This window comes from Paramacrobiotus metropolitanus, unplaced genomic scaffold, assembly GCF_019649055.1.
Source record: "Paramacrobiotus metropolitanus isolate TYO unplaced genomic scaffold, Prichtersi_v1.0 Parri_scaffold0000015, whole genome shotgun sequence".
NCBI classification, from domain to species: Eukaryota; Metazoa; Tardigrada; class Eutardigrada; order Parachela; family Macrobiotidae; genus Paramacrobiotus; species Paramacrobiotus metropolitanus.
Window position 1 is genome coordinate 549,155 of NW_026570235.1, and position 14,087 is coordinate 563,241.

The window sequence follows — 14,087 nt, forward strand, 5'->3', positions numbered from 1 at the left end:
GCCTGATAAAAAAGTGTAATGTGCCCCGTAAATTGTGCGGCAATGCCGATTGCCGTGGTATTACAGAACGCCTCACGTGCGACCGTTTTCGGGTGTTACATGGCGCATGCGCATTTCCCCTTTTGGCGCACTGCGAAATTCCTGTAGTTCGTGACGTCAAAATGACACACTGCCAGTCTGCAATCCCGGCGAGAATCACGAATTGCCCGATAGTCGATGCATGTATTAGCAGACCTCAGGCATATCCAGCTTTATCATTCCCAGCCTGGTATTGCTTTAACAATTTTTTTGGTTCGAAGTCCAAAGAGATAAGCAATAACCAATAACAACACATACCGATGGACTTATGCGAGCGATGTTTGAATGCTACGCTTACTAGTCATGCATCACCGTAAAATGCATTTACTTATCGTAAGACGATTTGCATGGGCGGCACCGGAGACTCGGAGAGCAGCGAAGGGATAAGGAATAAGAAATAACAGGAAATGATACTTCAAGAATTTTGACTAAAAGAACCTCATAATTTCCTTACAAAATAATTGTCGCTTTAAATTTTCTACCGAGAAGCTTCGTAGTACGTTGCTAATTGCGCGTATAAGAGGGATACAATTAGCGCGATGGATCAAAATGTTTTGCACCGCTCTTCTACAGAATGTGCAGCTGGGATATTTTTCGCAAAGAAGACTTCGCCTTTGTCAAAAATTAATTAATTAAGCAGATCAATTAACTAATTAAGCAGATCAGTTGCTAATTAAGTGTCAGTTCATTTTGTGCCGCTGAATGAAACTGGAAACGTTTACCGCTGTTAGCCGACATGGCACAGTACATTTATGAATTAACGCAGTGTAAACTGTAATTGTAATTAACGTAAGTAGATAAATTACCTAATGGTCTGAAAACAGGTGAATTTTTAATTGCTGATGTACACGCTTATATAGATATATTACATGTATGTGTATGTGTATGTGCGTAGTAGACTGTTGTTTTCATGCTTGCTGCCTGATGCCGTGATGCGTATTTGCAAAACGGAGCTGTTCACGCGGGTATTTCTAAAACGTGCCGTATCTTTCCTTCGACCAGTTAAAAAGCAGATCGGTTCGGATTGTTATGAATCATAATCCTGGTCAAAACAAAACCAGACCGGAGATAAGAAAGCCAAAAGTGTTTGAGGACGCGTATTGTATATGAAATGCCGTTGTTTGCAAAACAACTGTAAGGTGCCACAGTTAATGGAATGGCCACCTGGCTGTCTGACATTTGGGCCACCGTATATTTCGGTTTTTTAGATTATGGGCTTCTTAAGTTTCTTATTTTTTTTAGGTTTCTTAGGGTTTCTACTTACTAGGTTTCTCAGATTTCTTAGAATTCTTTAGGTGGCGCAAGTGTTATGTAGTCAGTGGAATTGGAAGCGCTCTATGGAATTAACAAGTCGGTGGAAAACGTGATTTGGCGCGTTTCTACTTTCTAGTTTTTCTTATTAATCTGCCAGGAATCACTGTTTGCTTATAACTTATTTGTAAAAATTTGTGATTTATCGTTTGTCTTGCAATTCAAATTGCAATGGTTTGTTACGGTTGTACCTTGTTAAACTGAGTCCGGAGTTATTTGCACATTTTCGAAATTTTGAGGCTTGTGTCTAAGTCTCGCCGAGACATTTGTCTATGCGAAGTGCGTGTACGTATACTGCACAATGTCAGCTGGGAATGGGAATACATTCAAACGTCCAGGTCCTCGAGCTGCTTCAGTAATGCCCTCAGGATCAACCCAGCCCACGGCCAGCAGCAGCAGTCCTAATTCCGCCCAAAATGACGAACGTATTGCTTTTGTGGACTTCCGTTTCAACGATATTCTGGAGCGTCATCGGTCTCGCGGAGGTAAGCACTAAGTTCGTATTTTCAGACTTTTTTAGTAGTACGCAGCTCTTCGCATGCATACTTTTTTTGCTATTAAAAATAATTACCGTATTTAAATAATTATTATTTAAACCCAGTATAAAAACTAACAATTCGAAAGGGTTGTTTTCTTTGAATTGCAGATCGCTTTGTCTTCACGGTGGACGAGCACGTTACTGCTGGTTCCATGGAATATTCAATGGGCTGCGTTCCAGCGCGTAGCAAATTTGTAAGGCCTATCGCGGCGGTTGATGGATTCTACTTGTTCCCGCTGCAGCGTGGAGAGAAAATCATGGTCAAGGACATGCAGATACAAACAGAAGATGTGTTTCGTACGGCAACGGTCCATTATGTCGTCAATTCTCCACTGGAAGAAGAAACCTGTATGCGTTGTGTCAAAGCTTACTTAAGTGTAAGTTTAAGTGTACTTGAGTACCTCTTGTAAGTTTTTTTACTACAAAATCAGCAAGTACCCTTCTTGGCAGAATTATAGGCGAGCGGATGTGTGGTTGCATTAAACGGTGCTAATGCTGAGCGCTGATGATAATTAAATTATCGGTTTTGTCGGATAAATACTCTCAAAGTGTTGCTGCGTTTGAAAGTAGTTGCGCTCGTTTCGTTAGGCCTTGCAGGACGGAGATCTGAATGCTATCGCGGATAAAGTCTTGGGTGAAGCTGAAAACGCTATGGAAGTGGACGCAGCCCAACCGGAGCCCCCTGTCGTCAGCGTTGAAGACCGTGCGTCGCGCGCCAGCACTGTGGAAGCTCCAAGTAAGATTCGCAGTTTCGCACTGAATGACGGTAATGAAAATTAAGATTCCGTTAATTAATATACAGTCGTTACTTTACCAGTCTATCAGCTGACACGTTCTCACGTGACGGTTTTTTCATATTTGTGAATGCTACAATTTCGGATCATTGAAAGTCTTGTTAATCTACGAACTTTTTCCTTAGGGATAGAACAGATTTACCGAATACCGGTTAAAGTACTAGTAATTTTCGGCATTCAAAATTGCAAGCCAAGTCATAAGACTACATGTGATATTAGCCTTTTTTTGAATTGCGGTAGGTTTTAATTTAAATTAAAAAAATGCGACTGTGTTTTTAGGTGCGCGTAGCTCTGTGGCGCGAAGCGATGCTGGAGACCGTGATTCCATGCGGATGGCCAGTGAGTTCAAAGATACTACGTAGCAGTTTTTACCCGCAACGTCACATTACGTTCGGAAATTCGGAATAGCATTATAGTGAGATTTTATCAGGTGTGGAGCGAGGCGGATATAAGTTTCCGTATCTCGAACGAAGTGTGGGAAAGGTGCCGCTGCATTCGAAATATCCGTTTTTTGTTGACCCACACGAATTGAAAAAACTGGAAAACATACAGTTTGTCGAGCATTACGTTCCAGGTAGATGGGCTGACACCTATGGGAATATTTAATTGTTTACAGTTTATGATTTGATTGTTTTAGGTTTGATGGATTTGCTGCTTGGACTGAAAAATGGCCCGGGTGCTAACAATCTGCGCACCCTGATTCAGAACTCCAATCGTGGAGGTGTAACAAACTGGCTGGGATCGCAGTTTCTTAACTGCATGAAAGGTATTAGTATAACGGAAGAATGGAAAAGTTTTGTCTCTGTGAATCTGATTGTTGCTTACTGCAGATCACATTTTCCCACTGGTGGAAAAGCGCAAACTACGTCTTGAACGCGGCAATAAAGAGGAACGGGTCACCTTCTTGGTCAATCAGCATTTGAATAAATTTAAGTGAAAATTGACAGCCGCAGTACAAAGAATGGGGAACGTGGAATTCGTTTTGTTGGACTAATTTCGGTTCAACGTTTTTTGGTGGATATAAGTACTGTAATTGATTGTTTTGTTGCGATATAAAATAGAGTCGCTGTGTTGTGAGGCGCACAGTTTTGTTATTTTGCCGAGAATCCTAGCGAGCGATAGCTCTTCCAAGCAATGGGCCAATGATTTTTGTGGTTTAGCAGTGGATACGTGACATACATAGTGAATGATAATTTCCTCATAATATTGTGGATATGAGTGTTGAATTAATGGACGTACCGTAGCTGTCTTCTTATTTTTATCTAATGCGATGCATACGAGTTGTTATCGGAATCGGTTTACTGTGCTTCAAAAGGATGTGTATATTTTGTAGTTTGCTGACTTAAGCAACGATTTATTTGTGTGATAAAATTGTGAGAACGACGTTCATATGGTGTGGTTTTGAATCGTACGATCACTGGCAGCGGCCAAGCATTTGAAGTTTTCGACCATCTATAAATGCAGTGCGGCCAGAGATTTCTAATTTAAACCTTTTATAAATTTTTAGTAATATCAAAGTTTAAAGAAACGAATCAACGTTGATTCGTTGCAGTACCCTCTTACGATCCATATACAGCAGCGCCATTTATTCTATCGTAATTTAAGTATAGCAATACGAGTACTAATATCTATATAAGTTAGATAGCAATATATATTGTCGCGAACAGGTTTTGAGGCACTGTCTGTAATTGTATCCATATTAATATCCAGCATTGGCGAAACGTTTACCTGCCCGGTGAGTATTTCGTCGAAGGGACAATGTACTATGCTGTTGCATAACGTTTAATTACAATTCCAGGCGGCGGTGAGTTCATCGCGACAGATGACCGATCAAGTCACTAAGTCAATTATATCTTAATTATTCGGCATAGTTGATTATTAAAACAGTCAACGAGGCGTAAATTAGCTATTTTAGTACATGCTGTAGCGTATTATGAAATGCTCGTTTCCGTGCGTTGTAAACCGCGGCCGTCCCAGCTCATCCAACACTAGCAGAAAAGAAGCAAGGAATTATTTACGTTTTAACTGATCCTTTATTGTTTCCGACGTATAATGCTGTAGACCGCGCAATTATCTATATTGTCAACTTGAATTATGGTGCTGAACATCGTGAACACATACTATACGAGGAGGGGGTAAATACACGGGATAGACAAAAAAAACAGCAATAATAAGGGATAACCATTCACATGTTGTGCAGCATGGCCAGCACCAAGGGGAGGCAATCCAGCGACACTACACAAAATTCAGGCTTTGAGACCCGAGCTGCCTTCTCCGTAGAATCCTATGTTATACTCAAACACCTGCATCTTGGACATTTCAGAATCAATCCGTGCAGTCTATATCTTAAAAGAACAAGAAATAATTAACAAGATTTTCGATACCACGCAAGCCGTGATCTATGAGAAACGAGACAAGTTAGAGCCAATTAAGTTTCCCATAGACAAAGCTAAGGAGCTTCGTGAAAGCAAGCCATCCAACTCTTATGCTTAGTCTACGAGAAACTAAAACAACTCAATCTTGCCTCAGTTTTGATGAGTGGCGAGTTATTTGGTATCAAAAATCTTGTAAATTTTTTCTTGTTCTTTTGAGCTATCGCTTGTGCGGATTAGTTCTGAAATGTGCAAGACGAAGGTGGTTGAGTTTAACATAGAAGTCTACGGAGAAACAGCTCGAGACTGGAGTCTCAACGGCTTTTCTGCACTGTGACACTTAACTGCCTTCTCTTGGTGGCTGGCCGTGTTGCACAACACGTGAATGGTTATCCCTTATTATTGCCGTTTTTTCTGTCTATCCCGTGTATTTACCCCCTCCTCGTACCAAAAATTTCCGTTTTGTATAGCCAGCGTCTACCTGATGCTACAGTAGATGATGTACAATTTGACAGTACAAATAACAGATGTACAATCATTGCGAATATTTTTTCTTTAAATTTTTCACTTCTAAAAGCATGATTCTACGGGTTCTATCGGTATAATTCAAATCTATTCAATTTAATTCTAGCCGGTCTGAGCATGGGCAGAATAAACTTCTAGCAAATTTATTAAGACTCCCAGTATGCTAGTCAATTACACAATTACACAATCCCATAAAAAACATTTAGCGAGTTCCAGCATTTTCCAGTGCATATCCGAGCGCTAGACAGCACAATGTCATAGTAGTGTATGTATTCAAGTCAATCTTCCACTGACTAGGCAGAAAAATTGTGCATGAGAGAAATACAACAAATACCCGGGTGTTATCGAAAGCGCAAAAAGGTCAAAAGGGACACACTGAAGACGCATATTTTCGGTTGCAATTTTAATGACTTGATAATTAACTTAACAACCACATCCCCATCCCCCGACTGCCTACACAGCTACGCGCTGAACGGCTGGCAAATGTAAACCACAGGGATGCTGCTACTGCTGTGTAACAGATCACAAGCAAAGTCAGCCGGCTGTAAACTGGAGCAGCAGAAGCTCAGATCGCAGCGCAGGGCACACACAGTGGAAATGGACCAATGTGCAAATAGCTAGCAGCACGTGGGATGCCGCACAGCTGCAGGTGCACATCCATATATATGTTATGCATCCCAGGCAGCGCGGCTCAGCGTCGACATCGCGGGAAAATATATATATCGGGTTGGATGACTGCTCTCCTCTTCCCGCCCGTCAATTGCCAGTGCCGCGTATACATATCCTTCGGGCTTTATCAGCTCATCCCTTTCTGTGCGAGACGGCTTTAAGTTCCGCTTGTTGTCTGTTAAACTGTTTCTTAAGCTATTTAACTGCATTAATCTTTGCATATTTTATAATCACTCGCAGCCGCTTTGTATCCTTGTTGCCGTCGAATTCGGCATAGTCAAATAATATACAACTTTACACAATGTCCAGCACAATATTCCATACATTGTCCCGAACACACCTTTCCGGCGACAGTCTAGATATGAGCAATAAAACGTTTGGATTACCAACTTTTGCCAGTCCGGCCGGACTGGCGAATGGACGCGGCGGATACAGTCCCACTTCCGCATATCGTGCTAACATGAACGCCGCCGATCAGATGCGCCGACAGATGCCAGCGGTAAGTTAAGTTTTAAATATTAATAATACACTATGGCGGCATGTGTAAACTGGTAAGAAAACTTACATTAACACCCAGACGGGAATGTGTAAATGAAATCAAATGTTTTATGAATAAGTGTACTGCCGCGGCACTAGACGAGGCTAACTGAATAAGCCATGCACCGGCTACTGTCCGGAAGCGATCTATTTAATTATACACAGACTTATTCAGCAAACGGAAATAAGTCATTGATACATGAAATATTTCAATGGTTCGATCCCGGAATCCAATTGAAGTCTGTGTATATGTATAGCGCCTCATTGACACGTACGCGTATGCAGTAAATGTGTGAATTTACTTTGTTGGCCTTCCCTTAATCGTCTCCATATTTTATGAGGACTGCTTATGTAGGGATCAATTCTGCCAGTGTAAACACTTGTACCTTTGGGCAATTTGATTCGGTACAGTGTGTGAAAGTTTAGATAGACTAGACCGACAGTAGTACATTAATAATGAAACAATGCATGCTTGTCTACTTTGTAAATTTATTTCTTGCATTCATGTATATGTTCATGACGCTTAAATAAGTTTTTCCTTGCCCCTGATTGGCGCCGGCCAGACGGGATTTTTCAGTTTCGACGATTCATCGCGTTTTCTTGGATCGGCCGACGCGCTGACTGCGGTTGATTTGAAAGGTTCCGGTACGGATCATGCAGTACAAACCATACAAAACATCAAAGCCGATCCCCATGTGTCAATGTATCCATCCGTTGCGACACATGCCAGCCGAATGCCGTCCACTTCTCATTCCATGGAACATGCTGGACCGATGGAATTTTACCACCATGATGGACTCACGGCTGCATTCACCAACTCCGGTCTAACAGGATTCGCTGGAGATCATAATGCGGTAAACAGAGAAGAAGTAGTGCTAAATACGCTAATGAGTGACCTTTCTGTCTGTGCTTATTTTGAGATCTGTAAATGGCAAACCATTAATTCAATCGTCCAGCGCCTCATAATCATAATTACGTAATTACATGCGTCTGTAGTACACTGCACAATATAACCGGCATCTCTGTAGTTAGCGTTTTAATTTATCGACAGCAAAACAAACCAAACAAACGGGATACAATCTCAGCGATACGAGATTAGCTATCATGATAATTTAAACGTTTATTAGAGGATCAAGCACAACAGATACTCCTGTGTCTAGCATATAAGTCTCCTTCATACGAGTCATATACGAGTCACTCGTATACTTCTTATCGTATTATCCCGAAAGTTTAGTTTGACACATTGTACTGTAAAATAAGCGATCCTATGGTCACTTAAGCAATCACTTTTTTAATTGCAAAACGCCAAATATGTTTGTCAGGGAATATGTACTCGTACATTCAAGCACATACACTGTCGTACAAAAAAAGATAAAAATGTATTGAAAAATGATTATGTCCGCATAACTGTTCTCTGTTCTTTACGAACAATTCTGATCATGCCTACTCCATAATAGTATTTCTAGTGTTTGTTCAAGAATAATTTTCCACCTTTGCGCATGGTTTTCAAAATTTATAAATCAAATTGCTGTGTCGTGTCTGAATTCATATTACAAACAGTCATGAGTATTATCACAGTACTGTAAGCAATCACGCAAAACACTGCGCAAATCCTCACAGCTTTGATAATTTAATAAAATTTTTTCTCCATCACATTACAAGCTTAACAAATACAGAAAACTGTACATCATCTGATACAAACACTGGACACAGTTAATAATTTAAATTCTCATCTTCTAAAAATTAGGCGCAGATAATCAAGGCGCGCAGATTGCGCAGCGATTTTCCTGATCCAATATGCACTGGTGACTGTTCATGTAAGGCGACAATACTAACACTCAGAAATTATAGGTATCGTCGCATAACCATGGTATCCATCCTTCGCTGTATTCGCACACTGCATTCGGCTCAATGGGTCATTCCAGCCTATCCGCTCACAGCCTGGGTCACATTGCGTCGTCCATGCATGACCTGAGTTTGGATACTGACCCCCGTGAACTGGAACAGTTTGCCGAGCGTTTCAAACAACGTCGAGTGAAATTAGGGGTCACACAGGCCGATGTCGGTAAGGCATTGGCTAACCTGAAAATTGCCGGTGTTGGATCACTTAGCCAGAGTACGATTTGCCGGTTCGAGAGTCTCACGCTGAGCCACAACAATATGGTGGCGCTGAAGCCCATCTTGCACGCCTGGCTCGAACAAGCCGAAAAAGAAGCCAAAGTCAAAGCCAAAGAAGGCTCTCCCACATCCGACAACTCCACGCTGAGCATGGATAAAAAACGCAAGCGCACCTCTATCGCCGCACCGGAAAAGCGTCATCTGGAGGCTTTCTTTGCCATGCAACCGCGGCCATCCGGTGAGAAAATTGCCGCCATAGCCGAGAAGTTGGATTTGAAGAAGAACGTTGTCCGCGTGTGGTTTTGCAATCAGCGCCAGAAACAAAAGCGCATGAAATTTGCCGCTGCCCAGCACCGATGAAGGTCACAATAGTATTACATATACAAATATACTGACTTCAGGAAAGTATTTCGTACAGACGTTTTTTATCGTTAGTTCAATGTGTTATTCCTTGCCATTCCTATTATTGTAAATGTCGAATTTTTTGTTCAAGAAATAGTCTTTTCGGCCTTTTTCTTTTGGTTATTTGCAAACTAAATACATTTCGGTATCATGAGCCGGCTAAAGATTTGGAGAGAAATATAATCAGCACGATGTAAACACGACTATGTCAACATCATTCAACCTAACTTGCACATTGTGTCAACCAACTACCTTGGCTGGATAACAGGACCCCCAATTTCCATAAACTGTCTGTTGATTTTAAATGCACTAGGTAGTCAACTGAACAGGATAATTTTCGCGCACGGTATTGTCATATTTCAGATTGCAATAAGAAAACATAATACGCTTGGCTTTTTATATTGTATAGCAAACATTACACAAATATGATTTGGCTTTTATTGTCCACAAAAATGCAATTACAACAAAGTGATGAGTTATGGACAGCAAAGTATCAAATATTCAGATGCATGCTTGACTTCACTAAGCCTTGCATAATAAAATATTTACCGAATTTCGTTGGAGTAGGGTTATTTTCAAGGAGTGTATTTTCTCGGCATAACCTGCGGTGCTCGCTCAGACCTTCCTGCGCGCGGGATGTGTTGTATAAATCCATTTTCGCACCGTTGCTTACATTCGTGCGAATCGGCCGTTAATGATTTTGATGCTTTCTCAACACGGCGAAGTGAACGAAGCCCAAGTGTTGCGTGACTGTGATTCCATTCGGGTAATTCACATGGGTATAGATGCGCACGTCAGTTTATTCCATTAAGACAATTAAGTTTTATCCGTAGATCGCGCCCCATGTCATTATTCTTCAATCAGTCTCGAATTATGATGCTCAAAGCATTTTTCATTTTAAGTACAAACAATGGAATAACCCATAGAATTCCTATACTTATGGCATAGTGTACTTGTGAATACTGCAGTGGAAACCGGAGCCACATTGCGCTAGAACGACCTGCGCATTGTACCGCATGTGACAGCTTTAGCATGTTGTTGGTGCGTTCCAGACATTGCGTTTAACAATACGTATTCCTTATTTGGAATCACCGGTGTTTTTCTCGGGAACCAGAATAATTATTTCAGGGTACGCAATACCCACAATTCTTTTAAACCACAGCGAAAAATTTAGTAAGCGGCGCATTAAATAAAAGGTGAAATTTTCATGTACAGCAACTAAATCGCTACAATTGTCACAATATTGTATACAAAACGGGGGACAAAAGCTAACAAGTAAAATTTCTTTAATTCTTTAAAAATATGAAGTTTTACGATAAAAACATGGCAGTATAATTATTGCGCCACAACAACACGGAATTGGATACATTCACAATAAACGACGCGGAACCCGATTTGTGATGGCATATAACTAATCCCGACGCTTTGCTACTGCTGCTCGAATGACGAATGACACCAATGTCGTACTCAATTTTGCCGACGTGGTCGTCAAGACTTCCTAGACAGTTTATGCTGACATTTGAAGGATGTGGTGATAATAACATCACCAGTCTATCGTCCATATGTACAAGGCAGCCACGCAGGATATCCAGCAAACAGATCGCGAACAAACCGCTCCGAGTTAATGTCGAATTAAGTCCACCAAAATGTTTCCTTTGACACCTCAGGAGATTCATTCATTCTCCAAATGTTCCTATCTAGTCAACCATATGTCACTTATTACTGGCTGCAATTTCGGCCATTGTCCTTGTTGTGCTTCATTTACTCTCTTACTAACCGCTGCTAAATCTAAATTGGCGAACTTAGCCGGAAATTTTGAGTTTATTCGTAAATTGCTAATAGCCCACGTACTGTACTTCTGTACTAACACAATATAGACTCATCTGTACATCGGTTCAATTTACTATTAGCAACATCAACTAAAATATAAAAAACTGTTTTTATTACTACAGTATATTATTGTTGGTGGCAATCGTGGCAATCAACTTATTATTCTGCAAACATCCAGTTTCATTTCTGCCCTGAAGAATTCCACATATTTTCGCATGTGTGCCATTCCTAGCTTGCGGTTCGTTTAATATACTTAAATGGTAAGTAGTGCAATAAATGTTAGCTGCCACTTTTTGTTCGTAACGGCAATCCGTCATATTCAAATGGGCGATCTTGGGTACATTTATTTAAAATAATGAATACAGTCAGCAACAAGGTTGCTCACAATCAGTACTATTAAAGGTTTGACGCTACAACAAGCACAACATACGTAATTAATATACTTTTCGCGCTGGGTGATCGCTGGTTTAGGTTATCGATATCGGTACACGCAGCAGGATGCCGATTACGGATCACAACCTCACGCTAAGGGGTCATGCCGAAATGCCATACGGAAGGGCGTTCTACTCGTGTTGCATTAAGTAAGTTAAGCGTTTGTAAAATTTTGTTTTTATTCACTTATACAGTAGTGAATAAACAATCGCTCAAACTGTGAAAATAACCGTTGTTATGTATGGCATTGCTGTATGGTGTTTGCCTCTTTACACAGCAACAAGATGCAAACTAGATTCGCGTGAAGTTTTGACCGTACTCATAGCAATACTCATAACAAATATAAGAAGAGCTTTATTGGAGAGAAAAAATAATTTTTCAAGGAAGTAAAAATATTTTCAGCCAAAAATTTCAGTCTGTAGTATATTCTGTACATGTATTTGTTAAGTTACTGTCGTCTCGTCCATCTTACTAGCGCACAAATTAGACATAAACAGTGAAGAATTCTATCACGCTGAAGAATTAAATGTAATCCCCTTATTGGTTGACTGCAACCGCAACGAAGCCTTTGTGAAAAAAATTCTGGTATGATAAGAAGCTGCTTATAACGATAACTGTTCCTGCAAAGCTAAGATATTTTACTCGTAGTTTGGCTTAAATTACTTTAGTTCAATTTAGCATTTCAGGAAATCAGTTCTGCATCAGCCCTTGTAAGCAATGTAGCTGACTTAGTATTATGATCTATTTAATTTTACGACGTTTTATCTTGACTGATTAAGCGTGGACACAATAAACAGGATGGAACAAATCACTATTGTGCGACGAAATAAATATTTAAAAAATTAAGCCCACAATTATTATTACTTAATTCCACATAACAACTTCCTGTAAGTTCCATATGTCTTGTCATAGCACGAAACATTAGTCATACATATAAGGTGGTGTTTGCAAATCATTACTTTATAATTTTTTGATTTTTATAAACAATTACGATGGTATTATGGCATGATTTTCGTGCGGCATATAACGTCAAACCATATACAAGTAGTTGGAGCTTTAGAACCGTCGAATGCGAACAATTAGTATGGTTAAAAGGTTACACTTTCGCAATAAATATCGAAGTATTGATTAGTAGAAATAAATTGGTAAGTGCAGCAGGAGTATGCATAAAGTGCTCTCCAAAATTTGCACAGTGAGCTGAAAAGTATCTACTCGTGCTACATCCTCCAGTGAAAATATGCGCAATCGGCTGCATCTGGAAAGCGGGCGCAACAGTCGGGAGCAGCCGGGAAACAAAGTGGTCAATATCATACTATCACGTACACTTCGGGAAGCATTATCGACATTTACTCGCCGCCTGTGAAGAACCTAACGTGCTGACATATCGCTACTCTTTCTCCGGAAATCCGATCCATCCCAGCTGGTGTTCCCATCCATAGCCAGGATGTACCACTTCTATCGTATGTATAACAGACAAAGAATTACGTAAACCTAGCTCCAGAAGCAAACAGATTCTGAAAAGAACCAATGGTCAAACACTGTTATATGCAATACTCACACTACGCCTGTTTAGCTACCACAGTACATTTACCGGCCCCATCCCAGTATATCCGTGCCAACTGCTTTCGCAGTTTGCACGGATCAAGCATTGCAAATCCCTTCCTCGGGAGGTCAGGTCAGTTTAATTACTTTACCAAAAAAGGGCCCATTATTATAGCGAGAATATGTGCATTCTGAGAACAACTGATAAATACTGATACCGGTAATTTATTTTGTGAACTATATCACTATGAACATTACATTTCCCAGAGTAAATGTAGACACAGTAAGATAAGATGTATATTTATACTTTAGGCCACAACACTGGCGTAATTAAATTTGACAATATAAATGTTATACTTATAGTTCTTACATTTTGTGTAGCAGATGACAAACGTGACTTGTATGGCTTGCATGACTCTGAAACTCTGAATTGTCAAGCTCAGCACATCAACGGCGCGTTTAGCAGATTTAAAATCGTAAAGACATCTGCAATTACGGAAGGAAAGATTCGCAATTATCGTTATCGTATTTTCAAAGACACCAATCAATTTTATGCCTATAAGAAACTTCTGCCAGGATGGATCTTATTGTTAATGCATCGAGTTTTGCCTTATTTGGATAAATGCTTATTCTGATACTGTCTCTTCTTCAATCGTCACATGTGCAAATTGGCGAATGTACAGCAGAGAACGATGTAAATGAAAACGAATTTTATTAATACGATACCTGTACAGTATCTCAGAACATGTACAGTACTGTCATATCACAGAACATGAACGGTCAAACCCGGACGACAAAAACAAATCCAAATTACATTACTTAACCATTCATTTATTTGAAGATGATTTGTTAGCGTTTCACAACACTGTGACAACAGGTATCAAATGGTATTATGCATCTATGCAGATGCGCAGGAACATAACTCTAATTTTAAAAGCC

The 14,087-nt window shown here is 40.2% G+C and overlaps 2 protein-coding genes across 3 annotated transcripts; both read left to right on the forward strand.

The window, feature by feature from the left end:
• The first annotated feature begins 1,025 nt into the window (after positions 1 to 1,025).
• LOC129585018 (uncharacterized) lies at positions 1,026 to 4,098 on the forward strand. 2 transcript variants are annotated; one of them, XM_055477521.1, is made up of 8 exons: positions 1,026 to 1,212; positions 1,321 to 1,874; positions 2,036 to 2,304; positions 2,516 to 2,663; positions 3,001 to 3,060; positions 3,152 to 3,295; positions 3,359 to 3,487; positions 3,552 to 4,098. In XM_055477521.1, the coding sequence occupies exons 2-8, from the start codon at positions 1,691 to 1,693 to the stop codon at positions 3,656 to 3,658; spliced, it is 1,041 nt and encodes a 346-aa protein (XP_055333496.1). In that variant the 5' UTR covers positions 1,026 to 1,212; positions 1,321 to 1,690; the 3' UTR covers positions 3,659 to 4,098. The 2 variants fall into 2 exon arrangements, with proteins under 2 accessions (XP_055333496.1, XP_055333495.1); XM_055477520.1 differs by having other exon boundaries at positions 1,026 to 1,874.
• Positions 4,099 to 6,215: 2,117 nt separating this feature from the next.
• Positions 6,216 to 9,737, forward strand: LOC129585002 (POU domain, class 4, transcription factor 3-like). The gene is made up of 3 exons (XM_055477477.1): positions 6,216 to 6,786; positions 7,388 to 7,678; positions 8,676 to 9,737. The coding sequence occupies exons 1-3, from the start codon at positions 6,589 to 6,591 to the stop codon at positions 9,300 to 9,302; spliced, it is 1,116 nt and encodes a 371-aa protein (XP_055333452.1). The 5' UTR covers positions 6,216 to 6,588; the 3' UTR covers positions 9,303 to 9,737.
• Positions 9,738 to 14,087: the final 4,350 nt, after the last annotated feature.